Source organism: Macaca mulatta, chromosome 9 (genome assembly GCF_049350105.2).
Source record: "Macaca mulatta isolate MMU2019108-1 chromosome 9, T2T-MMU8v2.0, whole genome shotgun sequence".
Classification (NCBI taxonomy): domain Eukaryota; kingdom Metazoa; phylum Chordata; class Mammalia; order Primates; family Cercopithecidae; genus Macaca; species Macaca mulatta.
The window spans coordinates 81,711,957-81,730,946 of NC_133414.1; the positions used below are offsets into that span (position 1 = coordinate 81,711,957).

The 18,990-nt window shown below is 36.9% G+C and overlaps 1 protein-coding gene across 20 annotated transcripts in view; it reads left to right on the forward strand.

The window, feature by feature from the left end:
- HERC4 (HECT and RLD domain containing E3 ubiquitin protein ligase 4) overlaps window positions 1-18,990 on the forward strand; it is a 152,642-nt gene that overhangs the window by 18,637 nt on the left and 115,015 nt on the right. For all 20 annotated transcript variants that reach the window (XM_077944928.1, XM_077944935.1, XM_077944939.1 and 17 more), the window contains one exon: window positions 11,975-12,134. In XM_077944928.1, the coding sequence (XP_077801054.1) occupies window positions 11,975-12,134 (160 nt within the window). The remainder of the gene's footprint in view (window positions 1-11,974; window positions 12,135-18,990) is intronic.

Consider the following 18,990-nt stretch of genomic DNA (forward strand, 5'->3'; position numbering starts at 1 on the left):
TAAAACTATATTTTGGAAGTAAGTTATTGAAACATAACTATGTTATATTTGAATATTAACAAAAGGACAGCGGTTCAATAAATAGGGAAATGTTTATAACTTAGTGCCTTTATCTGTGAAGCTTAAGGATAATGGCAAACTTTCCTCATGGTGTTATGAGGGTTAAATAAGATTAAGTAATTAAAGTGCTAAGCTTAGTGCCAGGCACATAAGCTCTTTATATATGTTAACTGTATTCCTCTATATAAATAGAATATATAAAAGGGGTATGAACTTGTCAACATATCCATTACAAAGAATTTCTTAATCTTGTTAGTTGTTTCGTCATATAAACATTTTATTGTTTGCTGTCAACTAAGACATGTAAGTTACTTTATATTAACTTTAGATTTTATCAGGGAACCCACTGAAATACTTTCTTGCCTATGGATTGTACCATTCCAAATTCCTACTGGTAATTATTAGTAATAATTAGAGGGAATAAAAATTTTCATTTAATTTATTGATGGTTTGGTTTTGTTTCTTTAATTCTGAATTTGTCTTATAGTTTGTGATGATTGTTAAGTACGTGATGTTAGATATCCTTCTAAAAGTATCAGTTACCACCATCCTGGGCAACATGGTGAAACTCTGTCCCTACTAAAAATACAAAAATAGCCAGGCATGGTGGCACATGTGTGTAATCCCAGCTACTCGGGAGCCTGAGTCAGGAGAATCGCTTGAGCCTGGGAGGCAGAGGTTGCAGTGAGCCGAGATCGTGCCACTGCACTCCTGCCTGGGCAACAGAGTGAGACTCTGTCTCAAAAAATAGAAACAATATAAAAAATAAAAATAAATATAAAAGTATTAGTAAACAATAGTTGTACTTTGTTTTATTTAAACAATAATTTCACTATTATTTTTCAGTAATAGGGAATTTTATGGCTTGAGTGAAGTAGCCTTTGGTTATTTGTTTTCTCTGCAACAAAATTAGCAATGTAATTATTTAAAGTTAGAAACAAATCTGAATTACTCATTGATGTTATTCACTAATCCCAAGTGATTAATATCTTTATCTTTAAAAAGTCAGAATCATGAAATGGGACAGATGTGCGCCTCATGCCTGTAATCCCAACATTTTGGGAGGCTGAGGTGGGTGGATCACTTGAGGTCAGGAGTTTGAGACCAGCCTGGCCAACATGGTGAAACCTCATCTCTACTAAAAATGCAAAAAATTAGATGGGCGTGGTGTTGCCAGGTGGGTGTGGTTAGCTGAGAGAATTTCTTGAACCTGGGAGGTGGAGGTTGCAGTGAGCTGAGATTGCACCACTGCACTCCAGCCTGACCAACAGAGTTAGTGAAACTCGGTCTCAAAAAAAATAAAATAAAATAAAATACTTCAACTACACATTCAGTTATTTAATAAAACAAAGAAGAAGAAAAGAAAAATTAAAAAACATTTATAAAAAACCAGTGTTAAATTTGGTAATCATTTTCTGAATCTTTTATCTGCATACATGTATAAGAATGGAGCTCTACAATACCTTTTTTATTTTATAGTATGGTATCTTGAGAACTTTAAAGTTAAATTTTTAGACATGGATTTTAGGTATACTTTGCATTGCCCTAGTTTAGAGTTTTGAGTTGTTCAGAGAGAAGGGGAGGGGAAATCTGTATTTTTAACAACTAATGAGGCATGGTAGGACAGAGGATTTTGAAACTTAAGGTCTGGTGGAGTTGAAATGATCTCTTTAAAATAGGTATTTGACAAAGTATATTCCTTCTGACCTCAGTATTAAAATTTTTCAATGTGGATATACTTGTTGCTCTTCATAACTGTGGATTCTAGATCCTGTTAACATGAACATAAAATATCAACAGAGATTTTTGTTCTCTGTATAAAATGACCAATGTTTTAGTTTGTGGTAATTCCTAGACATGGGCATTCACAGAACTGCCAAATACTTGAGTCAGCAGATGTGCACTTTACCAGTGGAGATTTAAGGCAGTGCTCTGCCTTTTTGTTCTAGCAGTCATTGCAAACAAGTGGCCTTTTTGTGATGTATTTAATGCCACATTTTTTTTTGCATGTTTTGCCAATCTTACTGATGATTTTACTGTTTAAAATGGTCCCCAGGCCGGGTGCTGTGGCTCAAACCTGTAATCCCAGCACTTTGGGAGGTTTACTTGAGTCCAGGAGTTCAAGACCAGCCTGGGCAAAATAGGGAGACCCCTATCTCTACAAATAATTAAAAAATTAGTGGGGTGTGGTGGCTCATGTCCGTGGTCCCAGCTACTCAGGAGGCTGAAGCAGGAGGATCACCTGAGCCTGGGAGGTTGCTACTGCAGTGAGCTGTAATTTCACCACTGCACTCCATCCTGGGCGACAGAGAGACCTGGTCTCAAAAAAAAAAAAAAAAAAGTAATACTTAAATATATACTAAATGAGATGTTTTTAAACAGAAACATCCCTAAAACAAGATTATGTATTTATCAGTTGACAAAAATGTTCTGACCAGAGGCTTGCAGGAACCTTACCTTGTATTTTCTTTAGGGGCAATAATTCAATATTTGCTAAGTCAGTGTTCATGGTGACTTTATAGGACATAACTACTGCACATAGTGAGAATTGATTATTCCTAGCTAGACTAGAATAAAAAGACTAAAATAATAAGTGGAAGAATGATGTGGTTTCTTAGAAGGATGATGCGGTAGTGAAATAAACCATCAGTATTTAGCATCCTTCTGTTTCTTTGTGCATTGTACAGAATATTGTGTCATCTTTTAAGACATTATAAAATAAGTCTGGAGTCTCTATCTTTGTAGCTTTTATTTTCCTTTTTTGTAGCTTTTGTTGACCACAATTAAAACTATAGGATTTTTTCATTCTTTGTTCATAATGGCAAAGAGAAGAAAATTGACAGAGGGAGATGTTTCACAATTCAGACATATCAGAGAGAGCAGCACTTTATGATGGTGAAATTGATCATATAAATGAACTCTTACACAATGAATTGGAGATGATGATACTCTATGAATTTTCACAAGCTTAATTGATAATATTTCTGAGGTCCCAGAGGACATAGGATATTCTTACCCAGTTACTCATTCAGCAGGAAGTACTTTGTTATATAATATTTTGCAACAAGAACCTGGCCCAATCTATCCTGTATGTGAGACAGTATTCTTTTTTTTAATGATGTTTGTGCAGAAAAATGTACTTGATGTAGTTTGTAAGCAAACAAACACTAAAGTTGGATTTGCCTACAAAGGTGATTGGAAGGAAGGACACAGATGATGTAGAAATGAAAATTTTCATTAGGTCGATCATTGTAATTGTTTTAAAAATAAGCCTAAAAATGAAAGTTTTTCTTTCATGAAGCAAAGAAGGATGCCCTCTTTCTCTTCGGTAAAATGATGCGCCATTAGTGTTTTCAAAAGTATGATTAATGATAGAACCAGAAGTAGTGATGAATAAGGACCTATTAGAGATGTATTCAAAGTCGTTATCTACAAAGTGGGTATGTTTCATCTGTATAGCACTTTATCTTTTCAGGTTTTGCCTATGTCTCTGACAAATGAATTCAAAAGCCAATCTTTTCTATTTGTGTTTTCCTTTTTGTGCCTCTGAAAATTAAATGTCTCTTCTCTTCTTTGCTTGAAGAGAAATACTGTGACTCATAAATACTGATAGAATACAATGATTTTTTTTTCACACTTTTTATATGAACATTTTGAAGCATAAAGAAAAGTTGAGGCCAGGCACAGTGGCTCATGCCTGTAATCTCAACACTTTGGGAGGCCGAGGCAGTTGTGTTGCTTGAGCTCATGAGTTCGAGACCACCCTGGGCAACCTAGTGAAACCCTATCTCTAAAAAATACAAAAAATTAGCCTATAGTCTCAGCTACTCAGGAGGCTGAGGTGGGAGGACCACTTGAGCCCCGGAGGCGGGGTTGCAGTGAGCCGAGATCATGCCACTGCACTCCAGCCTGGGTAACAGAGTGAGATCCTGTCTCAAAAAAGAAAGAAAGAAAAGTTGAAAGAATAGTGTTAACATTGGCCGGGCGCGGTGGCTCACGCCTGTAATCCCAGCACTTTGGGAGGCCAAGGCAGGCAGATCACGAGGTCAGGAGGTTAAGACCATCCTGGCTAACACGGTGAAACCCCGTCTCTACTAAAAATACAAAAAAAAAAAAAAAAAAAAAAAGCCAGGCATGGTGGCGGGCGCCTGTAGTCCCAGATACTCGGGAGGCTGAGGCAGGAGAATGGGGTGAACCCAGGAGGCGGAGTTTGCAGTGAGCCGAGAGCGCGCCACTGCGCTCCAGCCTGGGCGACAGAGCGAGACTCCGTCTCAAAAAAACAACAAAAAAAGTGTTAACATTTTGCCATATATTTTATCTGTGTGTGTTCATATTTTTAAATAACATAGCTTTTTATTTCTTAATTACTATTGACTATAATGATTATATGCTGTTATTAAACCTTTCCAACAAGTTTAGCATCAAGCATTTGTGATTTCAACATCTTTTAACCCTTATTTATCAAAGGATTCAATAATTTTTTTAATGGACTTGCATGGCAAGGTTTTTTTGTTGTTTTTTTGGGTCTTCTTTGGGTTTTTCTACTTATCGTCAATTGATGTGGTTTCATGCCCCTTAACTCTCCGTTTTCTAATTGTGTGATTGGCCTTTAAAGGTGCATGTATTTTGGTGATAAAAAGTTAATAGTACACAGTACCTGGAACATAGTAAACAATAAATGTTTGCTGTTGGATTTGGCATGAGTTTTTTTTGTATCCCTTTCTTACATGGAGCATTACTGGGCCAGGCTGTGTAAGTGAATTTTTTTTGTTTGTTTTGTTGGATTCATTTATTTCTCTTCATTCTTGCTTGTCATTCATTATCTCCCTTTTTAGGCCATCTTGATTTGAGTATTCAACCAGAATTTGACTTGGATGTAAAATGTCTCAACAAACCATTGATATGACTTTCTAGGATACTGGGGAAAAATGGTTGAGTTTATTCATTTTGATGAGCCATTTGGAAAAAATAGATAATATTTTAAAAATTGTAGTGAAGTTATCAGTTTTGTGTATTTGATGTCTGAAAAGTCAACTATTAAATATTATTCTCAAGTCATGTGTTTTTATAATAATGTATTGCTGAAGTCATTATCCATTTTCAAAGTTAGTATCCCAATAATTGGATGGGGCTAAAATTCTGAAAGAACCAAAATTATCTTTAGTGTTTAGTATGTTGAAAAAAATTAAAGAGCTCAGATTAGTTTTAAAATGAAAACATGAAAACAATGGTTTTAATACATTGTGTTAACTACTTACTCTAAGGATCTGTTTCTTTTGTATTTTTTAAGTTACATTTTGTTTATTGTTTGTTTTGAAAAGACAGTATATTCACATGGTTCAAACATCAAAGCAATTTAAATATACATTGAGAAGCTTAGCTCTTACATTTGACCACGCTATATTGTTCCCTCTGCCTATATCCCTTCTAAATAACTACGCTTGTTAGTTGTTTTTTTGTTTTTGAGAAAGGGTCTCACTTCAGTTGCCCAGGCTGGAGTGCAGTGGTACAATCTTGGTCACTGCAGCCGCAGCCTCCCGGGATCAGGCGATTCTCCTATCTCAGCCTTCCAAGTAGCTGGGACTATAGGTGTACATGGTTAATTTTTTGTTTTTTTTAAGTGGAAATGGGGTTTTGCCATGTTGTCCAGGCTGGTCCTGAACTCCTGGACTCAAGCAATCTGCCTGCCTCAGCCTCCCAAAGTACTGGGATTACAGGCATAAGCCACTGCATCTGGCCTTGTTTGTTTTTTGTTTTGAGACAGTCTCACTCTCTCCCAGGCTGGAGTGCAGTGGCACAATCACGGCTCACTGTAGCCCTGACCTCCTAGGCTCACTGTAGCCCTGACCTCCCACCTCAGTTCCCTGAGTAGTGGAAACTATAAGCATTTGCCACCATGCCTGGCTAATTTTTAATTTTTTTGTAGGTATAGAGTCTCATTATGTTGCCAAGGCTGGTCTCGAACTCCTGGATTCAAGCCATCCTCCCACCTTGGCCTCCCAAAGCACTAGGTGGCGTGAGCCACTGTGCCTGTTCATATGTTTTTTGTGTATCTTTCCAAAGTTTTTTTTTTTTTTTTTTTTTTTTTTTTGAGACAGTCTCACTCTGTCACCCAGGCTGGAGTGCTGGAGTGCAGTGGTGTGAACTTGGCTTGCTACAACCTCTGCCTCCTGGATTCAGGCAATTCTCATATTGAGATTACAGACACCCTCCACCCAGGCTGGTGTCTAACTCCTGGCCTTGCCTCCCAAAGTCCTGGGATTACAGGTGTGAGTCACTGTGCCCGACCTATCTTTCCAAAGTTTTTAAAATGTAGATACAATATTAGCAAATATGAATATGTTTTCTTCTTCCTCTTACACAAAAAATAGCAAATCACGTACACTATTCCACATCTTATCATTTTTTCTTCACCACTGGATAATATACCCTGGGGATCTTTTCATAACAACGTGTAGTTTCCTCTTTTCTTTCTTTATTTTTTTCAAATTGCAGAGCGTAATATTTCAGTGTGTAGATGGAATCTTTTGGATACTGGAGAATTTCCAGTCTTTTGCTATTGTATATAGTGCTGCAAATATATATGTACACATACACAGAGGTATATCTGTAGGACAGATTCCTGGAATTGGAATTGCTAGGTCTGAAGGGTGAATGCATGTGGGTTTTGTTAGATATTGCCACATTTCTCTTCATAGAGGTTGTACTGTTTTGTTCTTAGACAAACAGTGTACAAGAGTGCCTTTTTCTCCCATGAACTGTTGTCAAACTTTTTGATTTTTATCAGGTGAATAAATTATATCTTGGTATGTGGGTTTTTTAAAACACAAATTTAAAAAATACCCTTTCTTTTTAGAGCAGTTTTTTAGGTTCAGGGCAAAACTGAGCAGAAAATAAAGAGTTCCCTTCTACTTCCTGTCTCCCACCATGCACCACTTCCCCAGCTTTCTGGATGTCCTGCAGCACGATGGCATATTTGTTAAAATCAACGAATCTACACTGACATATCATTATCACCCAAATTCCTTAGTTTACTTTAGCATTCATTTTTAGTGTTACACATTAAATGGATTTTAACAAATGTATAATGACATGTATCCATCATTGTAATATCAGGCAGAATAGTTTCACTGTCCTCAAAATCCCCTATTCTCTGCCTATTCATCCCTCCCTCCCTTTATCCCCTGGCAACCACTAATTATTTTACTGTCTCCATCATTGTGCCTTTTCCAACTTGTCATATAGTTGGGATCATATAGTTTGTAGCCTTTTCATATTGGCTTTTTTTTACTAAGTATTAAGTACATTTCCTCTATGTCTTTTCGTGGCTCGGTAGCTCATTTCTTTTTAGCACTAAATATTCCATTGTCAGGATGTACCACAGTTTATCCATTCACCTACTAAAGGATGTCTTGGGTGCTTCTGGGTTTTGGCAATTATAAATAAAACTGCTGGAAACTTCCATGTGGGCTGGGTATGGTGGCTCATGCCTGTAAATCCTAACACTTTGAGAGGCTGAGGTGGGAAGATCGCTCGAACCCAGGAGTTCATGACCAGCCTGGGCAACATAGTGAGACCCTGTCACTACAAGAAATTAAAAGATTAGCTGGGTATGGTGGCCTGTGCTTATAGTCCCAGCTACTCTGGAGGCTGAGGTGGGAAGATTGCTTGAGCCTGGGAGGCTGCAGTGAGCCATGATTATGCCACTGCACTTCAGCCTGGCAACAGAGTGAGACCCTGTCTCAAAAAAAAAAAAAAAAAAAAAAAAAAAAAAAAACCACCATGTGCAGGTGTTTATGTGGACATAAGTGTTTGAGTAACTATCAAGGAATTGGGTCATATAGTAAGAGTATATTTAGTTTTGTCAGAATCTGCCAAACTGTTTTCCAAAGTGGCTGTACTATTTTGCATTCCCACCAGCAATGAAGGAGAGTTCCTGTTGCTTCACGTCCTTGCCAGCATCTGGTGGTGTCAGTGTTTTGTCTTGTGGCCGTTCTAATAGGTGTGTAGTGGTATTTTTTTTTAAGTTGTAATTCCCAGGAGACATAAGTTGAACATCTGTTTGTATGCTTGCTTGCCATTTGTGTGTCTTCCTTGAGGAGGTGTCAGTTTTGGTCTTTTACCTGTTTTTAAAATGGGATTGTTTGTTTTCTTCTTGTTATTCAGTTTTTTTTTTTTTAAATTTATTTATTGTTATTATACTTTAAGTTGTAGGGTACATGTGCATAACGTGCAGGTTTGTTACGTATGTATACTTGTGCCATGTTGGTGTGCTGCACCCATCAACTCGTCATTTCCATCAGGTATAACTCCCAATGCAATCCCTCCCCCCTCCCCATGATAGGCCCCGGTGTGTGATGTTCCCCTTCCTGAGTCCAAGTGATCTCATTGTTCAGTTCCCACCTATGAGTGAGAACATGCGGTGTTTGGTTTTCTGTTCTTGTGATAGTTTGCTAAGAATGATGGTTTCCAGCTGCATCCATGTCCCTACAAAGGACACAAACTCATCCTTTTTTATGGCTGCATAGTATTCCATGGTGTATATGTGCCACATTTTCTTAATCCAGTCTGTCACTGATGGACATTTGGGTTGATTCCAAGTCTTTGCTATTGTGAATAGTGCTGCAATAAACATACGTATGCATGTGTCTTTATAGCAGCATAATTTATAATCCTTTGGGTATATATCCAGTAATGGGATGGCTGGGTCATATGGTACATCAAGATCCTTGAGGAATCGCCATACTGTTTTCTATAATGGTTGAACTAGTTTACAATCCCACCAACAGTGTAAAAGTGTTCCTATTTCTCCACATCCTCTCCAGCACCTGTTGTTTCCTGACTTTTTAATGATCGCCATTCTAACTGGTGTGAGATGGTATCTCATTGTGGTTTTGATTTGCATTTCTCTGATGGCCAGTGATGATGAGCATTTTTTCATGTGTCTGTTGGCTGTATGAATGTCTTCTTTTGAGAAATGTCTGTTCATATCCTTTGCCCACTTTTTGATGGCGTTGTTATTCAGTTTTAAGCTTTCTTTGTTTACTTTGGATTAACACTTTATCAGCTGTATCTTTTGCAAATATTTTCCCCCGGACTATGGCTTGTCTTCTTACTCTCCTGATAGATTTTTTAATGAAGCTTAACCCATATGGGAAAGTGCAAAATTGAAAATACGTGTATAGCTTGATGAGTTTTCTAAGCTAATCTATTATTGGCTTCTCAGTGTAGTTTGAATTTGCATTTCTCTACGGGCCATTTCTGTTTTTTTTCTCTGAACTTCTGGTTCACATCTCTTACCCACTTGTCATGTGAATTACTGACCTTTTTTTTTCCCCTAGGAAATCAATAAAAACTGGGGATGGTATTTTGTCTGAGATGAATAATATTTTTTGCCTCCTTTTTTTCATCAGTTTTTTGACTTTGCTGTTGGTTTTGCTATAACAATTAACTTGAATTTCCTCAAATGGATACATGGAATCTCCTTCTCAGGACTCAGCTAGTTTTCACTGTTTTCCAAAATTCTTCATGTTTGTTGTTGTTGTTGTTGTTGTTGTTTTGGAGACATGGTCTCACTCTGTCGCCCATGAAGGAATACAGTGGCATGATCACAGCTCACCGTAGCTTCAACTGCCTGGGCTCAAGTGATTCTTCCCCCTCTGTCTCCCCACAGGTGTATGCCACCATGCTTGGCTAATTTTTTAAAAAAATTATTTGTAGAGACGAGGTCTCACTATGTTGCCTAGGCTGGTCTCAAACTCCGGGGTTCAAGTGATCCTCCCACTTTGGCTTCCGCAAGTGCTGGGATTACAGGCGTGAACTACCTGGCCTGGACTACCTTTTAAGGTTTACATAAATAGCTCATTTTCTTTTAGTGCTTTTTGTATATGTTTATCTTAGCATTTAGTCACAATCTTTATCTCACCTGTTTTTCCGTAGGTCATAAACTCATTGAGGGCTAGGATGCTTGTTTTATTCTCTCTCTGTCCATGCTTGGAGCACGAGAAGTGTACAATACAACTGTTGAATATAAATGATTGCTTCTTTGTTTCTTCGATTTGGTGCCTTTGACTTTACAACCATTGCTTTCTTTACAGCTGATGCTATTAATTTGTTATTGTTGAACCAACCAAGCAGTCTTACTTACCCCCCTTGTCATCCTGTCATTTTCTGCTACTTCCTTTGAGGATTGTTCTGGAGAGACCTTGACTTTTTCTGGAACCTCTGTGAGAGATAACAGATCTTTCAAACATTTACTTCTTCATAATTAAGGTTTATGGGAATGTTTTGATATAAACAAATGATGCTTTACTTCTAAGTATTTTTTCTTTTCTTTTTTTTGGGGGGAACAGTGTCATATCTTATTTTCCTTTTTTGTTTTTGTATGTTTCTGTAAAATAATTTTTTAAAAGCTATACAAAAAGTGAGGTATTAGTGTAATAAACTTCCATGTACTGGAAGCTTCAGGAGTAGGTAAGTACTTAATACATCATTAGAGTTATGCAGGTTACTAGAGGCTATCTAGGGCTAACTTCCCACTCCAAAATGCAAGATAGTAATTTAGATACAATTTGAATTTCTGTATCGATAGGAATTTTAGCCTCTTTGGTTCAGTCTGTTTCGTTATTGAACAGCTGTATTTGTAAATTGAGCTAAACTATGCCTCTGAAGAAACCCTGATCCAGTTTTAACCGCTTTCAACATAAGACTTTTAGTTTGTTGAAGACAATGATTATAGCTTTCTTATTAAGCTGAAATAAAGTTAATTTTAAATGGCATCTTTTAAAAAACTTGTGGTACTAGTAAAAAAAAAAACTGACAAACACATCTTGAGGACTAAGAGAAACAAATTCACTTTCCTTATTGATTTGTCAATTGATGGCTACTGGTAGTAGGGCCAGTATTTTAAGTTAATTTCTGATTTAAAACTTGAACATATTTTAACCACGTAAGCAGTTTTTATATCTTTTAGTATTAAGTTGGCAGTCCACAAATGGAAACCCTGTCAGTCATGGTTTACAGCCTTTCAGTTCTCTACTCACCATATCTAATAGATGCTTTATTTATGAGATCTTTAAAAATTTTGCTTTCCATTCAGAAATTGCTAATTCAGATTATTTCCTTAATTTCCTTTTTTTATCTTGAGACAGGGTCTGGCTTTGTCACCCAGGCTGGATTGCAGTGGCATGATCTCAGCTTACTGCAACCTCCATCTCCCAGACTCAAGCGATTCTCCTGCCTTAGCCTTTCCCGAATAGCTGGGATCACAGGCGTGCACCACCACACACCCAGCTAATTTTTGTATTTTTAGTAGAGACGGGGTTTCACCATTTTGGCCAGGCTGGTCTCGAACTCCTGACCTAAAGCGATCCGCCCTCCTTGGCCTCCAAAATGCTGGTATTATGGGTGTGAGCCAGCACACCAGGCCTATATCCTTAATTTCAGAATCACTTCATGGCAGCGTATACATTGTAATATATGTGTCAGTTATAATCTTATTGTTAAAATCAAGCAGCCCAGGTTATTTAAATGATTTCTTCTTCTTCTTTTTTTTTTTCCACCTGGACTCTTTTATTAGTAATAGATTTGAATAGAAGGTACATTCTGAGAGAATCTTTATAAGCCCTTAACTTCTTCATGAAAATGTTCAGGTCACTTAATATTCTGAGTTGATTTTGCCCTGTAATATATTTATCTGTGGTTTACCACAATGAGAATTATGTATGGAACATGTTTGTTGAATAGTTTAAAATAACTGGTTATATCTAGCATTATGTTTAAGCATTTCTTTAGCTTGTTTGTATAAAATGAAGAATGTGTTTTGTTCTTATTGGAAATTCAAAACTAGAATGCAGTTATCTTTTTCCTTGATTTCTGTACTAGAATGCAATATCTCTTTTCTTGATTTCTGTAGAGCAGGTTGTTGCCCTGGATGCCCAAAATATCGTAGCTGTTTCATGTGGAGAAGCTCATACGTTAGCGCTAAATGACAAAGGCCAGGTGTATGCTTGGGGTCTCGATTCTGATGGACAGCTTGGCCTGCTAGGATCAGAGGAATGCATCAGAGTACCCAGGTAACAAAGGTGACCAGAAAGAGGTCCTTAACAATCTTTTAAAATAAATTTATTAATCTATGTCATTCTGCTTATCTTTGGGCATGTAAGAGTTGACATCTCATTATTTCTCCCCTTTGAGTCCTTTGATAAGAGTTTGGTTCTTGCTTATGATGTTAGTTGAGCTATTGATTGGTTTGCTATTTTTATATACTCTATATTTTCTCTATAATCAATAGAATTTATGTTTGTAAATAAAAAAGGAATAGGGAATACTTCATTACAAATTCTTTTAGTCGGTTAGACTAATTTAAACAACTATCTTGAGTATTCCTGCTATTGAAATATTTATTAAATTATTGATTTGTTGAATGTTTTTCACTAACTTGTCTTTTTTTAGTCTTTATTGTTTCTGTTGAGTATAGAAGTCTAACGTGCTTACTGTAAAAAGAATGTAGTCAGTTTCCACTTTTTACATAGCAGTGACCACGATTTAATTAATTCATCATATAATTATTTCACAATTAAAAAATAAGCAGTGCCTCATCCATGTTTTAGTCTTACACAGTTACAGAGGGCATAATCATTTTTTGTTTGTTTGTTTGTTTTTGAGACGGAGTCTCACACTGTTGCCCGGGCTGGAGTGCAATGGTGTGATCTCGGCTCACTGCAACCTCTGCCTCTCGGTTTCAAGCCATTCACCTGCCTCAGCCTCCCGAGTAGCTGGGATTACAGGCTCCCGCCACCACATCTGGCTAATTTTTTGTATTTTTAGTAGAGATGGGGTTTCACCATGTTGGCCAGGCTGGTCTCGAACTCCTGACTTCAAGATTTGCCCACTTTGGCCTCCCAAAGTACTGGGATTACAGACATGAGCCACCATGCCTGGCTAATCATTGTTTTAATATTAAAAACTCCAACAGCATGAATTACGTAGGTGAAGAATATACAGATTTAAAGAATTCAGTTTATTTTATATACATAAATAATACATTAACTCATACTTAGTTTTAAAATTTATACAAATTCTGACCTCTTTAAACTCTTTTGTTCTTTTTCCTAGTAATAGTTGTAGGGATAAAAGAACTATACTGGGACCAAGGTTTTTTTTTTTTTTTAAGACAGAATTTTGCTCTTGTTGCCCAAGCTGGAGTGGAGTGGCGCGATCTTGGCTCACCACAACCTCCGCCTCCCGGGTTCAAGCAGTTTTCCTGCCTCAGCCTCCTGAGTAGCTGGGATTACAGGCATGCGCCACCACACCTGGCTAATTTTGTATTTTTTTTAGTAGAGACGGGGTTTCTCCATGTTGGTCAGGGTGGTCTCGAACTCCAGACCTAAGGTGATCTGCCCACCTCAGCCTCCCAGAGTGCTGGGATTACAGGCTTGAGCCACTTTGCCCAGCTGGAACCAAAGTATTCTTAAGTTAATTTTAGATTTACTGCAGATGACATTTTTCTACACATCTTTATGTATTTTGTTTTTAACATTGATAAAGTTTGTTTTGGTTTGAGAATGAGGATGTAACTACTAGAATAAGAAAATGGAGCATAGGAACTCTTAATTTGACATGTTATATCATGTTAATAATGAACTATCTGTTGAGACTTTCATTTTTTTAATTGAACTTATAACCAAATTCCACAAAACTCCCCAATTTGCTTACCCTTTGTTTCTTCTGCATTAATGCACACAATTCCCAGTGTGCTTTTGATTCCTCTTAATGATGGAACTTTTGGGAGAAAAAAAAATTTTTTTCTTAAGTTAAAGCATTCATAAAAGCATAATGACCTCACATTTGACCCACCCTCTACTCTTTTTATTTCTTCTCACAAGTAATTCTTATAGAACAGGATTTTAAATTTAAGATTTTAGGCCGGGTGCAGTGGCTCACGCCTGTAATCTCAGCACTTTTGGAGGCCGAGCAGGGTGGATCATGAGGTCAGGAGTTTGAGACCACCCTGGCTAACATGGTGAAACACCGTCTCTACTCAAAATACAAAAAATTAGCTGGGCATGGTGGCAGGCGCCTGTAGTCCCAGCTCCTCGGGAGGCTGAGGCAGGAGTATGGCATGAACCGGAAGGCGGAGCTTTCAATGAGCCAAGATCGTGCCACTGCACTCCAGCCTGGGCGACAGAGCGAGACTCCATCTCAAAAAAAAAAAAAAAAAAAAAAGATTAAAAAAACTGTGTTTTTAGGATGAAAAGATATTTGCATGTTAGATCTTCTAAGTCTGTATTCTCAAAACCATGATTCATGGCAAAATTTTCTAGTTTCCTTTATTTTTACTCTACCAGTCTGATGATTCTCATACTTAAATTTTTGTTGATGTTCACCTTTAAGGGATTTTAGCCAGTAATACATAGGTAAATAATAAATGAAAAGAAAGTTAATTATAAGGAGAGAATTTTATTATTTACAAAATTTATATGAGGGTTGTCCAATAATAACTATGAACCTGGATGGGGACCTGAAAGAGAATTTACTTGAGTTCTTTGGTTTAAACATCTTTATTTTTGTATGTGTTCAACATCTGTATTAACTTTAAGCTGTATGTTAAGGTATTTCTGCTTTTCATCCTTCTCAATTTTTCAAAATTTGATGGCTTGATCTGATTTGTTGTAACATATACATAGTTTTTACTGATATTATCAGGTTTTAAAGGGCCATTTAGTATTTCAGTGGAAATGTATTTTTATAAAAGGAAGAGTGCCAAGTGAGTTTTAGTTTTAATTTCAGTACCAAATCATTCTTTAGATGTAAGGTGTTTATAGATTTTTGTTTGTTTTTTGAGACAGGGTCTCACTATGTCACCCAGGCTGGTTTGTAGTGGCATGCTCACAGCTCACTGCAGCCTCGACCTCCTGGACTCAAGTCATCCTCCCATCACAGCCTCCCTAGTAGGTGGGACTACAGGCATGTACCACTATGCTTGGCCAATTTTTGTATTTTTTGTAGAGACGGAGTTTCACTATGTTGCCCAGGCTGGTCTTGAATTCCTGGACTCAAGGGATTCACTGGCTTTGGCCTCCCAAAGTGTTGGGATTACAGGCGTGAGCCACTGTGTTCTGCCTAGTGTTTATAGATTTTCGTAAGAGTAATCAGAATAGGCTGGGTGTGGTGGCTCACACCTGTAATCCCAGCACTTCGGGAGGCCGAGGTGGGTGGACCACAAGGTCAGGAGTTCAAGACCAGCCTTGCCAAGATGGTGAAACCCCGTCTCTACTAAAAATACAAAAAATTAGCCAGGCAGGTGCCTGTAATCCCAGCTGCTCGGGAGGCTGAGGCAGAGAATTGCTTGAACCTGGGAGGCCGAAGTTGCAGTGAGCTGAGATTGCGCCATTGCACTCTAGCCTGGGCGACAGAGCGAGACTCCATCTCAAAAAATTTAAAAAAAGAGAGTAATCAGAAAAGTGAAGATTCACATTAGGTTATACTTTTGTGACAACAAAATCCATTTTTTATGCCAATGGATGGATAATATTAAAGAAGAATGTGAAAATAATAATAGGATATAACTGAAACTAATTAGTTTGATAATGAATTCTTTCCTACTTCTAATTTTGTTTTGTTTTGAAGTCACTACTTTGGGAAAGACCAGGTATTTTAAATAGTGTCTGTAGACCTGCATTTCTGGCTAGATTTTAATGTAGAATATATATTACACCTTTTTATTTAAAAAAAATTAACCCAAATTTTATTATCTTAGTTTAATGTAAGTGGAAATACATAACTTTGCACACAGACTTCAGAAAAATAATTGTTGGCAATAAAGATGTAGTCTATCTTCTAAAAGTTCTGCTTCTTGGACATATGCATTAAGAAATTATGGCAAGATAGTATAAGATTATTATTTTTGTGAGTACAGCAATTTCTGGACTATACAAACTAAACATATTTGAATTATTGGCTTGGTCACAAATACAATTTATTTTCTTGTTATTCATTTTAAAATATATTACAATTCCTGCCTAATTTTAGCATCTGAAAATTTGGAACATTATAGATTAAAAAGAAAAAGAGTAGTTTTTAATGGTATAGACTAGATCCGTTGTTAGTCTAAATTTTTCATTTTTTTTTTTTTAATCAACTCCCCTGTTCTGAGATAAATTTTTCAAAATTGAAATGAGTTGGTGTTAAGATTTTTCTGAAATAACTAGGAAAGTTGTGGCTTAACTGGAAAATAGAAAATTGTTAATTGTGTTTAATTGGCAAAATATTTAATACTTTAGCTCCTCAAATGTTTGATTACATATTATAAACTGTTTACTAATCGTTAACATTAGTGGTTGGAATTTTGTCTTCAGAATCATAACTAGCAATGCCTGATTTCTGCCTGTATTGCCACTACGCGTTAAGTTGGAAAAACAGAAGAATATAATAGTGTACACATTCCATAATTAATATGCTTTAGCAGAGTCCCAAAGGAAGGATGTATAAATTTGATTTCCAATGCGTGTGTGTGTGTGTGTATATATATATATTTTTAATTTCCAAAATTTATTCTGGCTTCTTTTCCTTTTTTTTTTTTGAGATGAAATTTCACTCTGTCGCCCAGGTAGGAGTGCAGTGGTGCAATCTGGGCTCACTGCAACCTCCGCCTCCTGGGTTCAAGCCATTCTCCTACCTCAGCCTCCCAAGTAGCTGGGACTACAGGCACCCGCCACCATGCCCAGTTAATTTTTGCATTTTTAGTAGGGATGGAGTTTCACCATATTGTCCAGGCTGGTCTTGACCTCCTGACCTTATGATCCGCCCGCCTCAGCCTCCCAAAGTGCTGGGATTACAGGTTTGAGCCACCGCGCCCAGCCTTTCTTTTGCTTTTCTGTTCAGTGTATTCCAATCTTCAAAAATTAAAAATGATTAAACACATTATCTTTTTTATGTGACAAAGGGGATTACTTTTGATGAATTCTAAAAAATTTAATTATATTCTAATTTATCTCTTTAGGAAAAATGGAACATGGGAACTTTGTTTTACCATTCACAATATTTTTTAATTTCTGAAAGCTAAAACAAAGAAAACAAAGCCAGTATCTCCCCATTCTTCAGGGTATTAATACATTTATATGAAGATGAAAGGGGATAGTTTTTTCTTTAACACAGTAATGACACAGAAGAATATATTTCCTGGTCTCTGTAGTAGATAATGGCAAAAGATATTAGCATTTATATGTATTACAAGCCTTATGTTAGTATTTTGGAAAGGAGAGTAACTGAATATAAATTGCTATGCAAATTTAGAAGATTTTTGGCAAAATTTGTGACTAATACTGAAGCCTCCAAGACCTTACAAATTTATTTATCCTTTAACAGTTTATTCATTACATATTATTAATTCGGCACTATAGCAGGTGCCAGGCATTATCATGGGTGTAAGACACATGGTTTGCCTTCACAGAACTTACTGTTTAGCAGAGGAGACAAATATTCAATGAATAGGTACCCTAGTAGTTAGTAGCGATAAATGCTATGAAGGAAGAAACATAGAGTACTGTGAGAATGTAGTATTTTGAAATGTTTCTTTTGCAAAATTGTGCTTGATACCCGGAATAGTGTTTTTTTCCCTAAAATACTTAATATGCTGAACAGGTCAGTGTATCATCTGCCTAGTACACATAAGCAATAACAGTAAATGTTTAGTAATTTGAGCATAGTTATGTATGTTCATATATTTTTTATTCCTTCCTCTGTTTGCATTTCCAGTGTTTGATTTTGCTATTTCAAAGAAATGGCATTTTGTTAAGTGAAAATTTGAAGGTGCATTGGATCCTGCTAATTTGTTGGATTCTGATAAATTGTAGCAGTACAATTCTCAAGTTTCGTAGTTAAGAGCATAACTCCACTAAATAAAAATATTTTTAATACGATAATATGGAATTAGAGTAACTCTCCTTTTTCCTGCTCAAAATTTGATTTGCTGAAGCTGCCTCCCGAAAATCATGTGTGTCGACTCTGTGGTCAGAATATGCTCCGGACTCTCTTATGGCAGAATCAGGTCAGGTGACAGTATCAGGTAAAGGGAAATAAGAAACATATTGTGTACCTCCCTATCCCCCCGTTTTTTTCTTTTTTTTCTTTTTTTTTTTTTTTTTTTTGAGACAGGGTCTTACTCTGTCACCCAGTCTGGAGTGCAACGGTGTGATCTTGGCTTACTGCAGCCTCTGCTTCCCCGGGTCCAAGTGATTTTCCTGCCTCAGCTTCCCGAGTAGCTGGGACTACAGTGTGCCACCACACGTGGCTGATTTTTTTTTTTTTTTTTTTTTTGTATTTTCAGTAGAGGCAGGGTTTCACCAGGTTGGCCAGGCTGGTCTCAAACTCCTGACTGACCTCAAGTGATCTGCCCATCTCGGTCTCCAAAAGTGCTGGGATTATAGTGACCCACCTGTAATCCGTATCCGGCGTCCCCCCTTTTTTCCCTTGAAAACATTCATTCAGGAAAAACAGTAACATGACCAGGCAAAGGGAAAGAACCTATGGAGATGCTGGGATGGTTGATGTACATACAAAGTTAATTGATTTTTGTAATGTTTTAAAAATGAGCCTTTAAAATTGTGTGGTGGTAAAACAAAACTCAGGAAAGAGGGGAAAGAAATTACAAAAGTATAAGGACAAAATACAAAAGAGAAGAAAATAAGACTTAACATATTAGTAGTGATTGTTAAAACTGTGAATTGAGTAAATTTCCCGAGTAAAAAAATTGAATGTCCCTGATTTAGACATAAAGTAAAAGGATAGCTTGTAAGGAATAGGTTTCATAATTTGAGAGTTGGTAGAACATATAAGAATCCCTGTTGGTTCTTAAGAAACCTGATAAAGGAGAACATACATTAAACTAGGCAAAATACCAGTTTTAGGCAAGTTAGATAATGTACATTT